This window comes from Hemitrygon akajei, chromosome 18 (genome assembly GCF_048418815.1).
Source record: "Hemitrygon akajei chromosome 18, sHemAka1.3, whole genome shotgun sequence".
NCBI classification, from domain to species: Eukaryota; Metazoa; Chordata; class Chondrichthyes; order Myliobatiformes; family Dasyatidae; genus Hemitrygon; species Hemitrygon akajei.
This window is the reverse complement of record NC_133141.1, coordinates 16,488,731-16,512,379: the sequence shown is the minus strand read 5'-3', so window position 1 is coordinate 16,512,379 and position 23,649 is coordinate 16,488,731. Positions and strand designations below refer to the sequence as shown.

The 23,649-nt window shown below is 40.4% G+C and overlaps 1 protein-coding gene across 14 annotated transcripts in view; it reads left to right on the top strand.

The window, feature by feature from the left end:
• The window catches only part of kmt2d (lysine (K)-specific methyltransferase 2D), a 235,339-nt gene that overhangs the window by 116,004 nt on the left and 95,686 nt on the right, over positions 1–23,649 (top strand). For all 14 annotated transcript variants that reach the window (XM_073070993.1, XM_073070995.1, XM_073070992.1 and 11 more), the window contains 5 exons: positions 8,131–8,268; positions 10,254–10,442; positions 14,224–14,335; positions 15,981–16,231; positions 16,577–16,650. In XM_073070993.1, the coding sequence (XP_072927094.1) occupies positions 8,131–8,268; positions 10,254–10,442; positions 14,224–14,335; positions 15,981–16,231; positions 16,577–16,650 (764 nt within the window). The remainder of the gene's footprint in view (positions 1–8,130; positions 8,269–10,253; positions 10,443–14,223; positions 14,336–15,980; positions 16,232–16,576; positions 16,651–23,649) is intronic.

Genomic DNA, 23,649 nt, shown 5'->3' with positions numbered 1-23,649 from the left:
AGGTTAACTGGTGCTAATGGATAGAGAAAAACTCGGGAATGTTACAGATGAACTTAAAACAGAACTAAGCAGTTCTGATGCAAACAGTAATTTGAAGTTGTAGAACTTGGTAAGAGTCTAAGAAGCTGCACCATGCCTAGATGAAAGATGAGGTGCTATTCTTCAAGTCTTGTAACAATGCAGGAGATCAGAGTGGCAATGGAAAATTGACACGGGCTTCATCTTAAATTGTTTTGGTTTCTTTCAATTTTTAATTTTTCAGGCTTATTTTCCTTCCTGGCATTCTATGGTACACAGTCATTTCTGGCTTACAGGAACTGATTTAATTGACCATGTCTTATCACATACTCTAGTATCTGTCTACTTTGTTGAAATGGTGCATGTACCCATGGATAGACAGGACATAATGAAGTCCTGTATGTATTATTCCTGGAGAATAGTTTGAAGGCAGTGTTGAAGTAGTAAAGTTATGCTGTTTTTTCATAGAACCATAGAACACTACAGCACAGAAACAGGCCTTTTGGCCCTTCTTGGCTGTGCCGAACTATATTTCTGCCTAGTCCCACAGATCTGCACCTGGACCATATCCCTCCATACACCTCTCATCCATGTACCTGTCCAAGTTTTTCTTAAATGTTAAAAGTGAGCCCACATTTACAACTTCATCTGGCAGCTCATTCCACACTCCCACCACTCTCTGTGTGAAGAAGCCCTCCCCAATGTTCCCTTTAAACTTTTCCCCTTTCACCCTTAACCCATGTTCTCCGGTTTTTTTTCTCTCCCCTAGCCTCGGTGGAAAAAGCCCGCTTGCATTCACTCTATCTATACCCATCATAATTTTGTATACCTCTATCAAATTTCCACTCACTCTTCTACGCTTCAGGGAACAAAGTCCTAACCTATTCAACCTTTCTCTGTAACTCAGTTTTTCAAGTCCCGGCAACATCCTTGTAAACGTTATCTGCGCTCTTTCAACCTTATTAATATCCTTCCTGTAATTCGGTGACCAAAACTGCACAGAATACTCCAAATTCGGCCTCACCAATGCCTTATACAACCTCACCATAACATTCCAACTCTTATACTCAGTACTTTGATTTATAAAGGCCAGTGTACCAAAAGCTCTCTTTACGACCCTATCTACCTGTGACACCACTTTCAGGGAATTTTGTATCTGTATTCCCAGATTCCTCTGTTCTGCTGCACTCCTCAGTGTCCTACCATTTACCTTGTATGTTCTACCTTGGTTTGTCCTTCCAAAGTGCAATACCTCACACTTGTCTGTATTAAACTCCATCTGCCATTTTTCAGCCCATTTTTCCAGTTGGTCCAGATCCCTCTGCAAGCTTTGAAAACCTTCTTCACTGTCCACTACACCTCCAATCTTTGTATCATCAGCAAATTTGCTGATCCAATTTGCCACGTTATCATCCAGATCATTGATATAGATGACAAATAACAATGGATCTAGCACTGTTCCCTGTGGCACACCACTAGTCACAGGCCTCCACTCAGAGTAGTAATCCTCCACTACCACTCTCTGGCTTCTTCCATTGAGCCAATGTCTAATCCAATTTACTACCTCTCCATATATACCTAGTGACTGAATCTTCCTAACCAACCTCCCATGCGGGACCTTGTCAAAGGCCTTACTGAAGTCCATGTGGACAACATCCACTGCCTTCCTTTCATCCACTTTCCTGGTAACCTCCTCAAAAAACTCTTAATAGATTGGTTAAGCATGACCTACCACGCACAAAGCCGTGTTGACTCTCCCTAATAAGTCCCTGTCTATCTAAATACTTGTAGATCCTACCTCTTAGTACTCCTTCGAATAATTTACCTACTACAGACATCAAATTTACTGGCCTATAATTTCCCGGATTACTTTTTGAGCCTTTTTTAAACAATGGAACAACATGAGCTATTCTCCAATCCTCCGGCACCTCACCCATAGATACTGACATTTTAAATATATCTGCCAGGGCCCGTGCAATTTCAACACTAGTCTCCTTCAAGGTCCAAGGGAATACCCTGTCAGGTCCTGGGGGTTTATCTACTCTGATTTGCCTCAAGATAGCAAGCACCTCCTCTTCTTCAATCTGTTTAGGTTCCATGATCTCACTACTTGTTTGCCTCATTTCCATTGACTCCATGCCAGTTTCCTTAGTAAATACCGACGCAAAAAAACGTATTTAATATCTCTCCCATTTCCTTTGGTTCCATACATAGCCGACCACTCTGATCTTCAAGAGGACCAATTTTATCCCTTACTATCCTTTTGCTCTTAACATACCTGTAGAAGCTCTTTGGATTATCCTTCACCTTGACTGCCAAAGGTACCTCATGTCTTTTACCCCTCCTGAGTTCTTTCTTAAGTGTTTTTTTTTGCACTTTTTATACTCCTCAACTACCTTATTTGCTCCCTGTTTCCTATACATGTCATACATCTCTCTCTTCTTCTTTATCAGAATTCCAGTATCCGTAGAGAACCAAGGTTCCTTATTCTTATTCACTTTGCCTTTAATCCTGACAGGAACATACAATTGACATGTCGGTTTATTGTTTCATTTATGAGCTTATTAGACTTTGCAATTTGATTGGTTTACCACATTGACCGGAAGATCATTCCTAGAATGTAAGTTTTCTGGCTAACATGCTGATAGTGGTAGAGATTATGGAACACTCCATGGCACTTTGATGTTTGTCATGAAACTTATGTGGTTTAGGCTGTATACAGTGGGCTGTGTCATTGTATAAGGATGGTTGTGGACTCTTTTGGTTGTAAAGAGTAAATGGCTTTTCTTGCTACTGTTCATTTTTATCCTTTTGTTTTATTGTACTTTTGGGTTTTTAGGTTTCGATCTCAGTCCTTTCCACGCAGACAGCTCCCTCTCTCCCTTTGGTAAGCAGTCAGACCCTCTCGCCACTATTTGAGTGTTCACGTGTTAACATCAGTAGTTTGTACCTGGATGCTTGTATGTCTGCTTGCATTTTCATAGAGGATATTCACGTGACATCAGCAGTCTTTTCAGCGAGTTACTGGTCAAGTGCTAAAAAAAGTTTTTTTTTAGCATACGTGAACATAATTTTTGTGTTTGCTTTCCTGCCTTAAATCTTAAAAGTTTGTCTATAAAATGCATGTCAAAATCAGTTTTCATTCACACAATATCTCAGAAGTAACAGTTGTGATTGTAAATTGTTCTGCGTCATAGTTTATACATATGTAATCAAAATATTTGTATTGTAAAAGTGTAGTGAGTTGAATATAAAAACTGTTGAGGCATGGGAGTATCTTGGCAATTATTGGTAGAATGAGCATGTATATGTCACTGATTATTGGTGCAAAATTCATTTGAGATTAAATATCTAGGTTTACAAAAAAACAAATTTTGTTTGCACCATAGTGTTTAAAAGCTGATTCTGCAGTTTGTTCAAAGCTTTCCCAGTCTCGTATATAAAATTTTTATGATGGTTCTTGGTCTGCAAGTCAATCGTACAAAGTGTGGTGACTCCTTAGCATTAAAGACCAGAGGATACCTTAGTGTTGACTTATTTCATCTGGGTTGCTGTTGTGTCCCATTCTTTTCTCCACTGATCTCCATCAATAATCCTGGATACCGATGGAAAGTGTGCATCTGAGAATTTGGCCGAGTTCAGTATCTGACTTGGCTGTGATATATTCTAATATTGGCCTGCTTAGGTAAGAACCACTGAGAATGCATGAAGGTAAAGTTGTCAGCATCCTTTGATTGCTTCACAGAAGTGTTAAGTACATGCAACAAAAGAAGAGTCAGGACATTTTTTGATATAAAGAGAGATTGTGATCAGTATTTTTTGTGCACAGAATCAACTATTATTGATGGATTTGGGAAGTTGAAACTGTTATATCCTTACTAATCTATGTGCAAGCAGTTGAGTTGACTACTGTTAATTGATATTGTTAAATTCTATTTTATTTTGCTACTTGTCCTGCAGTGTTGAACAATGAAAAGATGACAAAGTTGTAGGTGTAAATCTGAAATTACGAATTGTGACTTAATGCCTTTGATGGAATGTGTGCTGTCCTATGCATGGTTTCTAAAGACAGTGGCACAATACATAAATCCTGTGTAGTTCCTAATACAGTTCCTATAAAAAGTACTCACATGTTCCCTCCTCCTCCCCCCCCCCCCCCCCCCCCCCCCCCCGGTAGTGTTCGTGTTTTATTGTTTTACAACATTGAATCTCAGTGGATTTAATTTGGCTTTTTTGACACTGGTCAACAGAAAAAGACTCTTTCGTGTGAAAGTGAAAACAGAATACAAAGTGATCTAAATTAATTACAAATATAAAACACAAAATAATTGATTGCGTAAGTATTTACCCCCTCCTTAATATGACACAATAAATCATCACTGGTACAGCCAATTGTTTTCAGAAATCACATAATTGGCTAAATGGAGATCTGTGTTTGGAGACCTGTGGGTAGTCAAGGTGTCTCAATTGATTGTAGTAAAAATACACCTGCATCTGGAAGGTCCAACTGCTGGCAAGTCAGTATCCTGGCAAAAACAACACCATGGAAACAAAAAAAACACTAAGCAACTCCATGAAAAGCTTATTGAAAAGCACAAGTCAGGAGATGGATATAAGAAAATTTCCAAGTCACTGAATATCCCTTGGAGTATAGTTAAGTCAATCATCAAAAAATGGAAAGAATATGGCACAGCTGTAATCTGCCCAGGGCAAGCTGTCCTCAAAAGCTGAGTGACTATGCAAGAAGGAGAACTAGTGAGGGAGGAAACCAAGAGATCTATGACAACTCTGGAGGAGTTACAAGCTTCAGTGGCTGAGATGGGAGAGACTGCACATACAACAACTGTTGCCCGGGTGCTTCACCAGTCGCAGCTTTAAGGGAGAGTGCCAAAGAAAAAGCCACTGTTGAAAAAACCTCACATGAAATCTCAGCTTGAGTTTGCCAGAGGCATGTGGGAGACTGTGAAGTCAGCTGGAAGAAGGTTCAATGGTCTGATGAAACCAAAATTGAGCTTTTTGGCCAAGCACCACGCATCATTAAAAACACACCATCCCTACCATGAAGCATGGTGGTGGCTGCATCATGCTGTGGGGATGTTTCACTGCAGCAGGTCCTGGAAGGCTTGTGAAGGTAGAGGGTAAAATGAATGCAGCAAAATACAGGGAAATCCTGGAGGAAAACCTGATGCAATCTGCAAGAGAACTGTGACTTGGGAGAAGATTTGTTTTCCAGTGAGACAATGACACCAAGCATAAAACCAAAGCTACACAGGAATGACTTAAAAATCAACACAGTTACTGTCCTGAAGTGGCCAAGTCAGAGTCCAGAACTCAATCCAACTGAGAATTTGTGGCTGGACTTGAAAAGGGCTGTTTGCTAACGATCCCCATGCAATCTGGCAGAGCTTGAGCAGTTTTGTAAAGAAGAATGGGGAAAAATTGCAGTGTCCAGATGTGCAACGCTGATAGAGACCTATCCCCACAGGCTCAAGGGTATAATTGCTGCCAAAGGTCCATCTACTGAATACTGACTTGAAGGGTGAATACTTAAGCTATCACGTGAAGGCAAGAAGATTGCCTGTATGAAGATCTATGCTCAATTGGGATACCAGTATATCGAATTGGAGTAACGATTTGGGAAATGAGAATTTGTCAGTAACCAAACTGAAGTATTAAGAAGGTAGTACCTGCATAAGGAATTGAGCTTATTGTCCCATCATTAATTTTAATACGAGCTTTTTTTAGCAAAGGCAAATTTTTAACAAGTAACAATTTGTAAATACAAAGGAGGTAATAGTTTGATTATCAGGCAAGCTAGGATTTTCAGGGGAACCCCATGCCTCTGAGGTCTGGTCATTTCAATTGGAAATGGCTCATAAACTCAGTGATGTATTCTGTGAAACATGAATTCAGCTAGCTCTGACCAAGAGACTGGCCTGAGATTTGAACTGAAATCAGAAGGTGACCATCAGAAGGTTTAAATTAGGGGACAAAATATGGGAACTATTCCAAAGTTTTAAGGTGGTTATTTGTTTTCCTTGGTTTTTGTTACCTGGGTTCTTAACATGTATCCAATGTAAAACTTTCTTTATACACTTTTCCTTGTTTGGCAATTGGCTTTGGGCCTATTTTTTTTGCATTGTAACCAAGGGTAGTTCAGTTGCAATGGTGATATTTCAGTTTTGTTCATGTTTCAAATATTGGTAGCTAATCCAGTATTTAAATTTGAACATGAAAAGCACAATTTCAGAATAATGCCACAAGCTGGAACTGAGTTCCATTGGCAAATGACAGTGTTTACATCTGTAGACATTTGAATTAAATTCAGAATGTTGGTGTAATTCAACATGTTGAGGTGCACCTGTAGTGGTGCTTGTATTTGCCAGGAACACCGCTCATAGCCTTGGAGAAATGCTGTCTTCTTGATCTGTATGCATCTCTTGCTTCACTCAAATTCCAAGGTATCCATGTTGACCAAAAAATAGAAAAGCAATTCAGCCTTTCACCTCTTGAGCTGTAACCTTTATAGACTATAACACAAAGTACTTTTAAAATGGAATTTAATATTTATGCTGGCATCACCTTTTCAGTGAGTGTGTTTTAGAACTCCTCCACTGTCTGCTGTAATTTTTTCACCAATTATCTGTAATCTGTATCCCCAAGTTATTGATTTTGTACACCCCCCCCCCCCACCTCAATCTGTCCCCAACCTCAGCTGTTCCAAGGAAAGCAGCCGCAGTCTGTCTAATCTCTTCTTACACCTGAACTTTTCCAGCCCTGGCAAAATTCTTGTCTTTCTCCTCCTGAACCAATGCTAGCACTACCACATCTTCCTTATTACCACAAGCATTGTCCCCATTACACAAGCTGCAGCCAGACTAATATTTTGTGCAATTCAAGCACGACCTCCTGTCTTTGTATTCTGTATCAGCCTGTAAAGTAAAAGTGTGTTTTCTTAATCATCATCTTTAGCACCATCATCTTTAGCTATCCTGCTTCCTTTAGGAATCTTTGGAGCATGTGCTCCAAGCTCCTTGGTTTTCCTTTGCGCTCCTGTAATTTACCATTTATTCTGTGCTAGATTTTTTTGCCCTCCCCAAATGTGTTGCATTTCTCGGGATTTAATTCCAGTCAGCCCTTTGCTTGTGTTTATTGCAATTATCTTGTGAAATACTACCCACTTATGATTACTTGCAGTTGGTTTGCCTGGACAGGTTATCATTGAGGAGCTGAACATGGTATTAGTGTAGCCTTATGAATATTTCATACATTTTGTTGATTCTTTAGGAACCTGTTGGCCTGTAGCTTTATAACTATTTAGGAAATGTAGATTTGTTTTTGAAATCTAAATTGTGTGCATGTTTTCATTTCTAATACTGAAATCTCACTTAAAGTTACCTCAAAGTAAATCCTTGGCTTTTTCTTCGGAGTCTTTTTAGGATTTTTGAAAAATTACTTTTTGACAATGGTCTCAGAGGACAATTATTACAGTCCAACTGTTAAGCCAGCAATAATGCATGAGGTCTCTGGTTTGGATAGGTGTTAGACAGTGACTTTACCAACTGAACCACTGATGGAGTTTTTGTCCGCTTCTTAGAAAAACCGTCTACATTACAAATGCCAATCATTAGTGAGTTCTGTGACCTTCGTTTGTGAGCTGAAGATGACATTCCCAAGTAATAAAGCTATTAAATTTCAGTGGTGTACATAATAAGAAGCACTATTTGTAGTATGTTGTGCATATAGTCTGTTTCCACAGCCATAAATAAAGTGTCTCAGTGTGTTGTGCTCCACGTTGTATTCTGAGTGAAAATAGGACTTAATGAATTTAATAAACAGGCTTAAGGCCGCTGACATTACGCTGTTGTGAATGTTAACAGTCACATCATATTTTGGGTTTGTATTTGTTATTTGACTAATTCTCCACAAATTTATCATAATTTAAAAAACTTTTTGTCATTTCCTTTGGAAGTAAAGAAAGCTATTCATATCAGATCTTATATTTGAGGAGCCAACCTACATTTTTTCCCCCGTTTCACTTCTAAATATTATTGTCTATATATCTGCCAAAGAATTGGTTCAGTAACTTATCATGGTACTCCTTTCTTTAAGCTGGGATTGACGTCTCATCCATAACGGATGAGCTTTCATCCAGTCATCCTGATGAGAACTCAAAGCGAAATCAAGCTTTTAATGATGTTCCAGTGGAGGGTGCCCTCAGCTCAGATCTTGACAAGATCGTAACAGAGGGTAGGTATTAATGCATTTTTTAAAAAACACTCTGAGGTTGGGGTAGGGGTGGAATTGCTTTTGAGATTTGTTGAAGCTGCATTTTACAAGATAAAGATGTATAAAGTTACAGTTCAATGTTTAGTGTATGTTTTTATTTTTGCCCATCTGACCTTCAGAATACTGATATGCAGGATGAAAGATTAAAAGTGACAGCAAGTCACCTGGAGTTGGACTTTCAAACTTACTGATGTGCTTGGTAGTTTCCTGAACTCTTATCTCTCCCTTTCTCCCTAATAAAACATTCACTTTACTCATCTTGTTTTCTGTAGTTTCGGCCCAACTTTGTTTCCAATATCACAACCTGACATACCTGAACATTTTTAGTACAGACTGTTTTATTCATTTATCAGCAAAATTACTTAGACAACATCAGATGAAACATCGCTGTGCACATCTCAAATTATTCATTGCTTTCAGGTTATTCTGAAGAGAAAGTTTAACTCTTGGCTGATTTTCTTGATCATGAAAGATTTTCAAAAACCTCATTCCCCTTTTTCCTTGGCCTTAATATGTGTCAGGAGCTGAATAGATAGATAGACTTTTGCCTTCATTACGTTTCCTCCTCCCCTTTCATACCTATTCCTGGACCTGTGCCCTACTTTATGATCTATTGTGCCTCCCAATTTTTCCTTCTCCAAACCATTGTCCATGAAGTCCACATTCTCCTCCTTGGAATTGCATTTTCACTAAATGCTCATTATTCAACTCCTGTTCCAGAATTGTATACTAGCTGATCTAAATGGCTTTGTTTCCCCAGATGTTGGTCTTGCTTCTCTTCAAAAAGGCCAGTGTCTGCCTTTCTAAAATCTTACTCTTAACTCCTTTGCCCTTGAAAACTACTGTTCCATATGTTATCTCCCATTCTTTAGTCTTTGGTGGTTTTGTTCCCCCAATCTATTCATCTTTCTCACATTTGAATCTTTTCCATCAATATTCTGGCTCTGGAATAGCATGAAAATGGCCCTACTGGAATTGCTAATGTCTCTAATGCATTATCATTTCATTTCCTACTTTCTTTTAGCTATGAGTAGGGTGAACCAAGGTTGATGCTTTTGGCTGAAGGTACATGCAACTATACCTTTTTTTTTTACAAGTTCTGCTCCTTCCCTAACCTTGGTCTGCATCTTGACCAGACTGTATTTGGCTTCACTGTACACTTTGGTCCTCAGCCAAACAACTTTCCTTTGTTGTCCTCCACAAAGATGGATGTCTTCCATCTCCATCACTTCACTTGACAAAATCTCTGCTTCAGTCCAGCTGTGATTGGATGTTTAGGGTATTGATATCTTGTTCCATTTTACACAACCCTCTGCTACTCTCACATCCCAAAATAACATTTCCTTTTGACTCTGCTTTTAGTTGTTCTGAAAATTAATTCTATTACCTAACCACCAATCTGAAAATACATGTCTTTATATTTTCTTCCTTTTAAGTCCTTGCTTTAAACCACATCTTTACCAACACACTTTCTTGTGGTATTTGGTATACACGTGGCAGTTATGTGAAGTGCCTTGGAATGTTTTTATTTGATATAAACCAATATTGTTCTTGGCAATTAAGTTGTCAATGGAACTCTTGAGCATTTTTGGTCAATTTCAGAGCACATCTACCTCCCTCTCTCCATGTCATATTTCAAAAAGGTACTGACTTTTGGTGCTATATTCTAAGATATAATTTCTAAGCTGTTGACAGAAGGAAGTGTAGCATTGTTTTGCCTTTGCTAATCATCCAAAAGCAGATTGTGAATGCCCACTTGAAAACTAGTTGATCCAGAAAGGAGGCATTGGACCCACAAGGAGCTGGCTATAAAGGAATGCATTTGTTTTTATCTTTTAAATCTGGTTTAAGCTTCTAGCATGTTGATGTTTAGAATTTGTTTAATAATTTAATTGATATAATAGCTTCACTGTTACATCTCCAGAATAAATTCTTTCTTCATTCAGAACTGGCACAAATGGAGAGTAAAGATGTACAGCAGCTCTTCACTGATGTTCTGGGATCACAGGGAAATCATCCACTTCCAGAATCAACACTGAGTAGTGTCAAAACAGTATCTGAAAGCCATCTTCTCACTTCCCATGGGTTAGGAGAACTCATCAGACCTTCATTAAGCCAGCAATCTCTACTTCCTGGTAAAGGGAATACATATTTTTCATAGTTTTTTTTAGCTATTACATATCAGCTGTATTAGACCATTCAATAGATTACTTGGCTGTGCTTGAACCTATTGGTTTGAGCATCACTGTTTTTTAAAAAAAAAATTCTTGTGCATATTATTTATTTCATTCCAATTCATCTACAATTCATTTCAGCCATGGAAAGCTCATACTCTTATTATCTCATCCTTTCCCTTGTGATGTTCTGCAAGCATGAGTTTAACTGTCCTGTCCAGGGTTCTTGTAGTCTGTCTCACATCAGATTGTATTCGTGATTAAATATGTAGCTGGTGTGCTAGTGCTAAATGTGGCTATATTTGGGTAGAATACCCCAGTTTTGGAAGAACTTTGGTTGGTTAATGCAACGAGAAACTTGGGAAAGCTTGATCAGGTTGCCAAGTTTTCCTGTTGTGCTTCTTTGTCTATTTAACTGCCTGTTTGCCTGTTCTGTATCTGATTGTGTACTGTTTCTCCAAGCACTTGCTATTCACTCTGTTTGAATGTTTCATAATTTGCCAAGATGCAAAAGAGGACAGCAAGAGAATTGCTGGCGATAGTGAAAGAAATCCTGAACATTTAATAAGTTCTATGTACCAAGGAGTTTGTGTTTGGCTTGAACAATATAGGCTGCATTTGCTAGAATAAATCAGGAGGTTTTTATTTAATGTTTAAGATCAGATATATTGTCAAAAATACATAACTTCCATTAGATGGGGGCACCATTAAAGGTACTCCTTTCTATCTGAGTCTCTTGCTAGCATCCTTTGAAAATATTTTCTGTAGTAAGTGAGAAGCAACGCCATTAGGTCACTCTGCCCTTTCCGTCCCTGATTGTTTGTTATTCTAGGACTTGGGTTTTACTCTTGAGGCATGACAGATTCAAGACATCTTAAGTACTCTTGACAATTTTATTTCTACACCCAGCTGCCCTTGTTGGAGCACCAGCACCTTCCTCACTGTATAACATTTTAATTCTCTTTAGATTCTCTCTTATGGCTATTTGCGACCTAAATACTTAAAAGCACCAGCTCTTATCTTTTTTGCTGACATCTTACCCAGCAAGAACTGATATGAGTATTTCCCTAGTAGGTTTTTCTAGAAATTCGGCATGACCTAAATGCTTCTTTAGTACTCAATGTTTTTTTATGTCTGGTTCTCCATGTGCCACACACACTACTCTGGATATTGCCCTTCCTGATGGTTACACATGACATTTGAGTTAACTGATAATTTAAATTAAGAAAAAAAACAGAAGAGATAAATTAACATTAAACATTCAGGGATTACTTTACACAAGATCAAAGAGACTTCAGGTATTGGCTTTAATCATAAGATATTAGTGTAGTTACTAAAAGGCTTGCAGCATGGGCAACTGCCCGTCTCCCATACAACCCTGCCCAGGCCTACGCCCTGGAAACTTTCCAAGGCACAAATCCATAGTCTCTCGAGACTAACAGATGCCTATATAAACTAAAAGGGATACAGTACAATATAAGTTGTAAGTCCAGAATCCTGGATTGGTCCATTAGCAAGTTCAAGCCCCGCAATGTACAGAGAGGCTTTTTGAATTATGTTGTGGAATAGAAGGTGAATAATATTAATGATCCTGAAATTACTGCGTTGGAGTAGGTTTTCTGCCATCATTAGTTCCTCTGGCCTGTGTGTGACTCCAAACCCAAAGTGATGGTTTGAAACTTAACTGCCCTTTGAAACAACCACTCAAGCTGACCACTCAATTTAAGGGTTGGATGTTAAATGTTGGGCTTGCCAGGGATACCAAAGTTCAAGGTAAAATTTATTATCAGAGTACATACAGCCCTGAGATTCTTTTTCCTGTGGGCATACTCAACAAGTCAGTAAACAGTGAACTGTAAACAGGATCAATGAACAGCAAACAGTGTAAACAAATACAAATAAATTGCAATAAATAATGAGTATGAAATAGCATGAAATAACAAGATCAAGGGTTATTAAAGTGACACCATTGGTTGTGAGAACACCTGAAATGGAATGAGTGTAGTTATCCTCTTTTATTCAAGAGCCTGATAGTTGAAGGGTAGTAACTGTTGAACCTGGCGGTGCGAGTCCTGAGACTCTTGTACCTTCGACCTGATGGAAGCAGCGAGAAAAGAGCATGGCCTGGGTGGTGAAGATCTCTGATGATGGATGCTGCTTTTCCATGGCAACATTTCATATAGATGGTACCCATGATGTATGGCTAAATCCACTACCTTTTGTAGGATTTTCCGCTCAAAGTCATTAGAAGATCTTGCAAAATAAAGTTTAATGCATTGGAGGTTCAATCTTAAGGATGTGCTAGCCTTAGAGAAAATCACATGACAGGCTCTGAGTTATTAAGAGCCCAGGCAAGCATAGGTAGCATACTTCGGAGACAAAGTGTTGATGGGATGATTTGATTAAACTGTTTCAAATTAATAAATAATTGAATATGAATAGGAAAGAATTCCTGGTAGTACAGAAACCTAAAGTTCAAAGTAAAATTTATTGCCAGGGTACATACGTGTCACCGTGTACAACCCTGAGATTCTTTGTCCTGCGGCCATACTTCGCAAATCTATAGAATAGTAACTGTAAACAGGATCAATGAACAACAAACTTGAAATACAGCTATAAATAAATAGCAGTAAATAACGAGCGTGAAATAACAAGATAGAGTCCTTAAAGTGAGATCATTCGTTGTGGGAACATCTCAATAGAAGAATGTAGTTATCTTCTTTTGTTCAAGAGCCTGGTGGTTGAGAGGTAGTAACTGTTCTTGAACTTGGTGGTGTGAATCCTGAGGCACTGTACCTTCTGCCTGATGGTAGCAGCGAGAAAACAGCATGGCCTGGGTGATGGGGTTCTCTGATGATGGATGCTGCTTTCCTGCAACAGTGTTTCATGTTGATGCACTCAATGGTTGGGAGGGTTTTACCCATTCTGTACTGGACTGAATCCACTACTATTTGTAGGATTTTCTGCTCAAGGGCATTGGTGTTCACGTACCAGGCCGTAATGCAGCCAGCCAATACCCATTCCACCACACAAATATAGAAGTTTGTCATTTGTTTTGTGTGTCATGCTAAATTTCCGCAGCCTTCTAAGGAAGTAGAAGTGCTATTGTGCTTTCTTTGCAATTGTATTTATATGATGGGTCCAGGACAGGTCCTCTGAGATAGTGACACCCAGAAATTAAAGTTACTGACCCTTTCCACCTCTGATCCTCTGATCAGTACCAGCTCATGGACCTCTGGTCAATAGTTCTCCTGAAGTCAATAGTCATCACTGGAGTCCTTGGTCTTGCTGACATTGAATGAAAGATTGTTGTTATGACACCACTCAGCCAAATTTTCAATCTATCTTCTATATACTGATTCATCACCACCTTTGATACGGCCCACGATGGTGGTGACATCAGCAAACTCAAATATGGTGTAAAGCGAGCAGTGCAAGAGGCTAAGCACACAATCCTGTCTGTGGTGCACCTGCACTGATGGTGATTGTGGAGGAGATGTTTTGGCCAGCCCGAACTGACTGATAGAATTTAAATGTGTGAAATGTTAATTGAAGGAGATGATCATAGGTGGTCATGTCAAACAAAAGTTATTACTATGATTGACTTCACCTTTATTTTTATTAACTTAAAGGACTGGGTAATGCAAACCGTATTCTAATCAAGATAACCACCTATTTTCTGTGTGTTTCTTGTGCATCTTGGAACTGAGTAGGGTTTCTATTTTCCTTTTGTATTCCACAGGAGGGGCAGTGGCTGTTGGGCAACTTTCTCTTGGTGGTTCTCTGGCACAGACCTCATCTTCAGCAGGGGAGTCTTTTCCTAATGTCTGTCAGTCACCATTTCTTGAAAGCAGGTAATCTTTTTATTTTTATTTTTTGGTTTAATTAGAAATAATGCTGGTGATGATTTACAGATTTGAAGCTGTTATGAAAACTCAATTTTCCCTCTCCAGTCTTGGTGCCAATATGTGCTGCAGGAAGAGCATCAGTAAAAGCAAAGCTTGCAATTTGAATATTGTGTTATGTTAAATGTGAAACACACCTTCTTCGTGACGGTAACAAAGTTTATTTCCATAGTGTTGGAATTGTCAACTAAATGGAAAAGTCAAGTTTCTGTTTGCCCAGTTGTAAAGTATCCAGTCCAATGAAGAAAAGTGTAAGTTATAACATATTATAACTTACACTTTTCTTCATTGGACTGGATGAAGAAAAGTGTAAGTTCATACAGCCCAGACACAATTGTCATAAAGAAAGTGCAGGAGTACTGCTAGTAATTAACTAAAAGGTTAGCCTTTTAGCCCAAGGTGGTGATCATTTCCTGCTGTATCAGTAAGCAGCCGTCCACTCCAGGGGATCATGGGTTTGCGTCTCTGGTGGACTCTCCAGGGCAGGAGCCTGGGCGGGAAGGTTTGAAGAACCAGTTGCTGCCCGTGCGGCGGGCTCCCCCTCTCCACGTCACTGATGTAGTCCAAGGGAAGGGCAAGCACTGATACAGCTTGGCACCAGTGTCGTCGCAGAGGTCGCCAGAGTGAAGTTGTAAACAACATCAAACTGCCTTAGGGAACCCGGCTCTGGATTTCTTCCTCGGGGTTTACTCCCAAAGCCTTTCCCATGGGTGGGTCTGGCTGCAAAGCAGTAGAGGTTTAAAATCAGAGTTTTCCTCCTCCCAGGTGGGCTGCCACCCAAGGCTGATGAGCCCCACCTGTCCAATGCAACTGGTTTTGAGACACCAATGGTCCACCTTTGCCCCTTCTCTTGTCAGTAGCAACAGTTCCACCATGCCTAGTAGCTAAGCTGTGTGTGAAGGTCAAGAGTTGGACTCAGTTGTGAGAGGCTGTTAGAGTCACACACCATTTGGAGCACTTTATAGGCAGTGGCTGCTTATCCCCATTACCATCCCCAGCTATGACAACCTTAGGAACCTCTGCTGTATCAGTAACCGACAAAACCCTAGTTGCACTTGAAATGTTGATGGAAGATGAGTGGGGAAAGTACCAAATATCTAAGCATCAGATTTCAAACATGATGCAAACTCCCTAGCTTAGAATCCATCATTAGGTTATAAGTTTGATACTCGGCATTCTTAACCGATGTTACTTTGGAGCTACATTACCCCAAACGGCCTGTGCATCTCAGCTTCCTCGAAAAAGATAGTGGTCAATCATTAATTCTGTTATCTGTTGAGAACATAACATTATCAGGAACTCAATATGAGTGATAAGTTGAGAATTATGATTGAACATATAACTGCTAAAATCTTCTTTACCACCTTAAAGATGTATCATATCGCTTGTTGCAATTATTTTATCAGATACTGGTGCAAAGCTACATTGATGCCACTGTACATCAGTGGCAGCTACTAAATCCAGGAAACAAATGTGTTCTTCAGTCTCCTAACACCTGTCATTCTCAAACCTTTTTTTTTTGCAGAATAAGTTTATTTTGGAAAGGCACATTATAGGTATTTTGTACATAATAATGTTTTTCATTAATGTACAGGGAAAGGAGTATCCCTTTCAGCCCGGATAGTGGAGAGCAACAGAGCCCATGGACAACTCCAGCTACACCAGCTACTCCAACCACCCCAACTACCCCCACCACTCCTACAGAGGGAGAAGGGGATGGACTTTCCTATAACCAGCGAAGTATATTGAGATGGGAAAAAGATGAAGCTTTGGGAGAATTATCAACCATATCACCTGTTCTCTACGCAAATATCAACTTCCCTAACTTGAGGCAGGATTACCCAGGTATGCTATCTCCTGTTTACAGTTTAAGATTAATTGAACAAAAAACTTAATATTTTAGGTGGGGGGAAAATCCCTTTGTATATTCTGACCAAAGGTCAACAACCACAAATGTTATGCATGTTTCTGTTTCCATAGAGGCCACTTGACCCCTAATTGTTTCCAGTGTACTCTGTTTATTTTATTTTAGACTTCCTGTGTTTGTAGATTTTTAATTTTCTTTGTAAGGTTAGTTAAGATTTTCACACCAGTTTTATTTGTAAAATACATAAAAATATTTAACTTATAATTGCTGGTAATCTCAAGCAAGTAGAAATTCCTTGATTTTTGTTTTCATGATTTCTTCAGATTGGGCAAGTCGTTGTAAACAGATCACTAAGATTTGGAGGAAGGTCCCAGCAGCTGATAAAGCACCATTTCTGGTAAGTGCTCATCACCTCTTGACACAATCTTGAGATCTCATCATGGTAAAAATTGTTGGTACAAACTGATAGAAACTTGGGTATATCACTCTGCATGGCAAATGAACAAGACAACCATAGGAAGTTTATTTCCATCAGGTGGTTTTGTTTTAGGAACTAGAGTGGGGTTTTGTGTTCATTTTCTGAAATGAATTTGAGAACTTGGAATAGTACACCACAGTATGGGTCTTTCTGTCCTAATGTTGTGCCTACCTACTGTGTATAAACCTCCTCCACTATTAATCTAATCCTTCCCTCATACACATCTGATAACCTTGCTTTGCTTATATTCATTTGCTTATCAGAGTCTCTTAAATGTCTCTGTTGTACCAGCCTCTATCACCACTCCTGGCAGTGCGTTTTGGGGACCTACCACTCTGTGTATTTTTAAAAAAAATTTAAAAAATCCTCTGACATCTCTCCTACACTTTCCTCCACATACCTTAAATGGATGTCCTCTGGTATTGGCCGTTGCCAACCTGGGGAATAGGTACTGGCTGACCTGTCACTCTGTGCCTCTCATAATCTTATACACGTCTTTCAAGTTGCCTGTCATCCTCCTTTGCTCCAAAGAGAAAAATCTCCTTGCTCAATCTATCTTCATAAGACCTGTTTTCTAATCCAGGCAGCATCCTGGTAAATCTCCTCTGTACACTCTAAAGCTTCCATATTCTTCCTATAATGAGGTGACTAGAACTGAATATAATACTCCAAATGTGGTCTAATCAGAGTTTTGTAAAGTTGCAACAGTACCTCATGGCTTTTAAACTCAGTCCTCCAATTAATGAAGCCCAACGCACCATGAGCCTTCTTAACCACCCTATCAACTTGCACGGGAGCTTTGAGGGATCTGTGGACATGGACCCCAAGATCTCTCTGTTCGTACACTCTGCTAAGAATCCTGCCATTAACCCTGTACCCTACGTTCAAGTTCAATCTTCCAATATGCATCACTTCACAATTTTCCGGATTGAATTCCATCTGTCACTTCTCTGCCCAGCACTGCATCCTGTCTATACGCCATTGTAACCTACAACAACCTTCTACACTATCCAAAACACCACCTACCTTCATGTAATCTGTACACTTACTAACCCACCCTTCTACTTTCTCATCCAAGTCATTCAACAAATTCACAAAGAGCAGGAATCCCAGAACAGATCCTTGTGAAACACAAGTCACCGTCCTCCAAGTAAGGTACACTCCATCTACTACCACTCTCTACTTTCTGTGGGCTAACCAATTTTGAATCCACGTCCACCACTCTTTGTTTTGTTACCACCTCAAAAAAAAATTGATTCTTGAAGCAAGACCTGCCCTTTCACAAAGCCATGCTGACTGTCCCTAATAGAGTGCGCTTCTCCAAATGCTCATACATATTGTCTCTTAAGAATCGTCTCCATTAGTTTGCTCATCACTGATGGAAGACTCACTGGTTATAATTGCACAGGATTATCCCTGTTACCTTTCTTGAACAGCAGAGCAACTTTTGCCACCCTCTAATATTCTGGTACTACTCCGGTGGCCAGGGAGGATGTAAAAGCACCCCAGCATTCTATTCTAGATTCCCATAGTAACCTTGGGGTCTATCCTATCCAGGGCCCAGGACTTGCAGGTGAACTGGGAGAATCAGGTTGGTGCTGGACCCCAGGATAGGGAGTTTGTAGAGTGCCAGCGGGATGCATTCTTGGAACAGCTTGTACGAGAGCCGACCAGGGACAAGGCTATTCTGGATTTAGTGTTGTGTAATGAACAGAATTTGATAAGCGATCTTGAAGTAAAGGAGCCATTAGGAGGTAGTGACCATAATATGATAAGTTTTCATCTGCAATTTGAGAAGGATAAGGGCAGATCGGAGGTGTCAGTGTTGCAGTTGAACAAAGGAGACTATGGAGCCATGAGGGAGGAGCTGGCCAAAGTTAAATGGACGGATATCCTAGCAGAAAAGACAGTGGAACAGCAATGGCAGGTATTCTTGGGAATAATGCACAAGGTGCAAAATCAGTTCATCCTCCGGAGAAGGAAGGATTCAAAGGGGGGAAAGGGGCCACAGTGGTTGACAAAGGAAGTCAGAGATTGCATAGCATTAAAAAAAAGGAAATATGACAGAGCTAAGGTGAGTGGGAGGACAGATGATTGGGAAATTTTTAAGGAACAACAGAACTTAACTAAAAAGGCAATACGGGGAGAAAAAATGAGGTACGAATGCAAGCTAGCCAGGAATATAAAGCAGGATAGCAAAAGCTTTTTTAGGTACGTGAAGAGAAAGAAGATAGTTAAGAACAATGTTGGGTACAATTTGAAGAATGAATTGGGTGAAATTGTTATGGGGAATAGAGAAATGGCAGAAGAATTTAGTAAGTACTTTAGATCTGTCTTCACTAGGGAAGACACAAGCAATCTCCCAGATGTATGGATGGGCCAAGGACATAGGGTAACAGAGGAAATGAAACAGATTGACATTAGGAAGGAAATGGTGATGAGTAGACTGATGGGACTGAGGGCTAACAAATCCCCAGGTCCAGATGGTCTGCATCCTAGGGTACTAAAGGAGGTGGCCCTGGAAATTGCGGATGCATTGGTAATCATTTTCCAATGTTCCTTAGATTCAGGATCAGTTCCTGAGGATTGGAGAATGGCTAATGTTATCCCACTTTTTAAGAAAGGAGGGAGGGAGAAAACAGAGAACTATCGACCTGTCAGCCTGACATCGGTGGTGGGGAAGATGCTAGAGTCCATTATTAAAGATGAAATAGTGGCATATCTAGATAGCAGTGATAGGATTGGGCTGAGCCAGCATGGATTTACCAAGGGCAAATCATGCTTGACTAATCTATTGGAGTTTTTTGAGGATGTAACCAGGAAGTTAGACAAGGGAAATCCAGTGGATGTAGTGTACCTCGATTTTCAGAAGGCATTTGATAAGGTCCCACATAGGAGATTGGTGGGTAAAATTAGAGCTCATGGCATTGGGGGGAAGATATTGACATGAATAGAAAACTGGTTGGCAGATGGAAAGCAAAGGGTAGCGGTGAATGGGTGTTTCTCGGAATGGCAGGTGGTGACTAGTGGGGTGCCACAGGGCTCGGTATTGGGGCCACAGCTGTTTACGATTTACATCAACGATTTAGATGAAGGCGTTGAGAATAACATCAGCAAGTTTGCTGATGATACTAAGCTGGGTGGCAGTGTGACATGTGATGAGGATGTTAGGAGAATTCAGGGTGACTTGGATAGGTTGGGTGAGTGGGCAGATACTTGACAGATGACGTTTAATGTGAATAAGTGTGAGGTTATCCACTTTGGGAGTAAGAACAGGAAGGCAGATTATTATCTGAATGGTGTAGAGTTAGGTAAGGGAGAAATACAAAGAGATCTAGGAGTCCTTGTTCTTTAGTCACTGAAGGTGAATGAGCAAGTGCAGCAGGCAGTGAAGAAGGCTAATGGAATGTTGGCCTTTATTACAAAGGGAATTGAATACAAGAGCAAGGAAATCCTTTTGCATTTGTACAGGGCCCTGGTGAGACCACACCTGGAGTATTGTGTACAGTTTTGGTCTCCAGGGTTAAGGAAGGACATCCTGGCTGTAGAGGAAGTGCAGCGTAGATTCACAAGGTTAATTCCTGGGATGTCCGGACTGTCTTATGCAGAGAGGTTAGAGAGACTGGGCTTGTACACGCTAGAATTAAGGAGATTGAGAGGGGATCTGATTGCAACATATAAGATTATTAAGGGATTGGACAAGATAGAGGCAGGAAATATGTTCCAGATGCTGGGAGAGTCCAGTACCAGAGGGCATGGTTTGAGAATAAGGGGTAGGTCATTTAGGACAGAGTTATAGGTCATTTAGGACAGAGTTAAGGAAAAACTTCTCCCAGAGAGTTGTGGGGGTCTGGAATGCACTGCCTCAGAAGGCAGTGGAGGCCAATTCTCTGGATGCTTTCAAGAAGGAGCTAGATAGGTATCTTATGGATAGGGGAATCAAGGGATATGGGGACAAGGCAGGAACCGGGTATTGATAGTAGATGATCAGCCATGATCTCAGAATGGTGGTGCAGGCTCGAAGGGCCGAATGGTCTACTTCTGCACCTATTGTCTATTGACGTCTATCTATCCTCATGCTTTTCTTAAGAAGCTCCAAGCTTCTTGTTTTTTTAACCTTGATGTGTTTCAGCATAATAGGTTGATTCCACACTGATCTCATTAGTCAAATTCCCTTTCCCTGTAGAACACTGAGACAAAGTCTTCACTGAGGATCTCCCCCTATCTCCTCCACTTCAGGCTCATTTTCCCACCATTATTCTTGACCAGTCTGAACCTCACTCTAGTCACCCTCCTGTTCTTCACATGTGCATAGAATGCCTTGGGTTTTCCTTAATTCTACTTCTCTCCTAAGTTCCTCTGTAAGCTATTTCCTGGCTACTTTATAACACTCGAGTCCTGTCTGATTTTTGCTTCTGAAACCGTAAGAATGTTTCCTCCTTCCTCTTGAGTGAATATTACACCTTTTAAACCATGATTCCTTCACCCTACCATCTTACGGGATAAACTTATCCAGATCCCCATGCGAGTGTCCCAGAGAGCCCCCACCTTTCCATTGTACATTTCCTTGAGAACATGATCCTAATTTATGCTCCCTAGTTCCTGCCTAGTACCATTTTAATTAACTCAACCTATTTAAATACTTTAACATATTGTATTCTTCTATTCTTGTTCAAAGCTGGAGTTGTGGTAACTGTTTCTAAAATGCTCACCTGACCAGTTTTGTTGCCAAGTGCTAGATCTATTATAGCCTCTCCTTCAGTCGGCCTATCTACATACTGTGTCAGGAATCCTTCCTGGACACGTCTTACAAATTCTGGCCCATCTAAAGTTTTTGCACTAAAGAAGTGTCAATCAGTATTAGGGAAGTTGAAGTCTCCCATGACGACAACCCTGTTAATTTTGCACCTTGCCAAAGTATTATGCCTACCCATCTGCTCTGTTTCCCAGTGGCAATTTTTGGTGCTCGTATAAAGCTCCTAACAGAGTGGTGCACCCGTCCTATTTCTGACTTTTATCTACACAGTAGACTCAGTAGGTGTCCCCACTCCTGCCTTTTCCCTCCTTCCCTGTTCCTTCTAACAACGTTTAAGCCCTGAAACATCAAGCAGGCGCTCCTGTGCCAGACAAATCTCCATAAAGGCCACAACATCGTAATTCAGAGGTTCTATTGTTTTAGAAGCAACAGAGTGGGAAGATTAGAGGAGTAGAGGTGTTACTAGTCAGGGAAAATTTCACAGCAGTGCTCAGTCAGGACAGACTGAAGAACTCATCTAGTGAAGCTTTATGGGTGGAACCGAGTAATAAGAAAGGTATGACCATATTAATCAGGCTGTTTGGCAGACCACCCAACAGACAGAGAGATTTAGAGGAACAAATTTGTAGAGAGATTGCAGACTGTAGCAAGGAACATAAGGTTGTTATAGCAGGTGATCTTAATTTGCCACATTGACTGGGAATCCCATACTGTAAAAGGACTAGATGGGATAGAGTTTGTCAAAGCCAACAATCTGTCTCTGAATGTGAACAAAACAAAAGAGATGGTTGTTGACTTCAGGAGGGCACAGAGCGATCACTCCCCACTGAACATTGACGGCTCCTCGGTAGAGATTGTTAAGAGCACAAAATTTCTTGGTTTTCACCTGGCGGAGAATCTCACCTGGTCCCTCAACACCAGCTCCATAGCAAAGAAGGCCCAACAGCGTCTCTACTTTCTGCGAAGCCTGAGGAAAGTCCATCTCCCACCCCCCATCCTCATCACATTCTACAGGGGTTGTATTGAGAGTATCCTGAGCAGCTGCATCACTGCCTGGTTCAGAAATTGCACCACCTCGGATCGCAAGACCCTGCAGCGGATAGTGAGGTCAGCTGAGAAGATCATCGGGGTCTCTCTTTCCGCCATTATGGACATTTACAATACACGCTGCATCCGCAAAGCAAACAGCATTATGAAGGACCCATGCACCCCTCATACAAACTCTTCTCCCTCCTGCCATCTGGGAAAAGGCACCGAAGCATTCGGGCTCTCACAACCAGACTATGTAACAGTTTCTTCCCCCAAGCTATCAGACTCCTCGATACCCAGAGCCTGGACTGACACCTTACTGCCCTATTGTCTTGTTTATTATTTATTGTAATGCCTGCACTGTTTTGTGCACTTTATGCAGTACTGGGTAGGTCTGTAGTCTAGTGTAGTTTTTTTTCTGTGTTGTTTTTTACGTTGTTCAGTCTAGTTTTTGTACTGTGTCATGGTCCTGAAAAAACGTTGTCTCACTTTTACTGTGTACTGTACCAGCAGTTATGGTGGAAATGACAATAAAAAGTGACTTGACTTGAAATCTATTCAGGAAAGTTTCCTTACTCAGTACATAGAATATCTCAATGAGAGAGTGTGTAATAATTAATCTGCTATTAGGGAATGAGACAGGGTAGGTGATAGTAGTTTGTGTAGGTGAATGCTTGCATCTAGTGACCACAGTGCCATTAGGTTCAAAGTAAGTATGGAAAAAGGTGGGGTCTGATCAATGAGTTGAGGTTCTAAATTGGAGAAAGGCAGATTTTGATGGTATCAGAAATGATCTGGCAAGTGTGGATTGGGACGGGCTATTTTCTGGCAAAGGTGTACTTGGTAAATGGGATGCCTTCAAGAGTAATATTTCGAGCAAAGGAAGCTTGAATGTGCCTGTCAAAATAAAATGTAAAGAGAACTTTGGTTTTCAAGAGATAAAGAGATATTGAGGCCCTGGTTAAGGGGGAAAAGAAAGCAGGTGTGTATCAGGTATAGGCAAGTAGAATCAACTGAGGTGCTTATGGAATAAGAAATGCAAGAGAACATTTAGGAAAGAAATCAGAAAGACTAAAAGAAGCCATTCTAACAGACAAGATGAAGGAGAATCCTAAGGGATTCTACAGATAAGA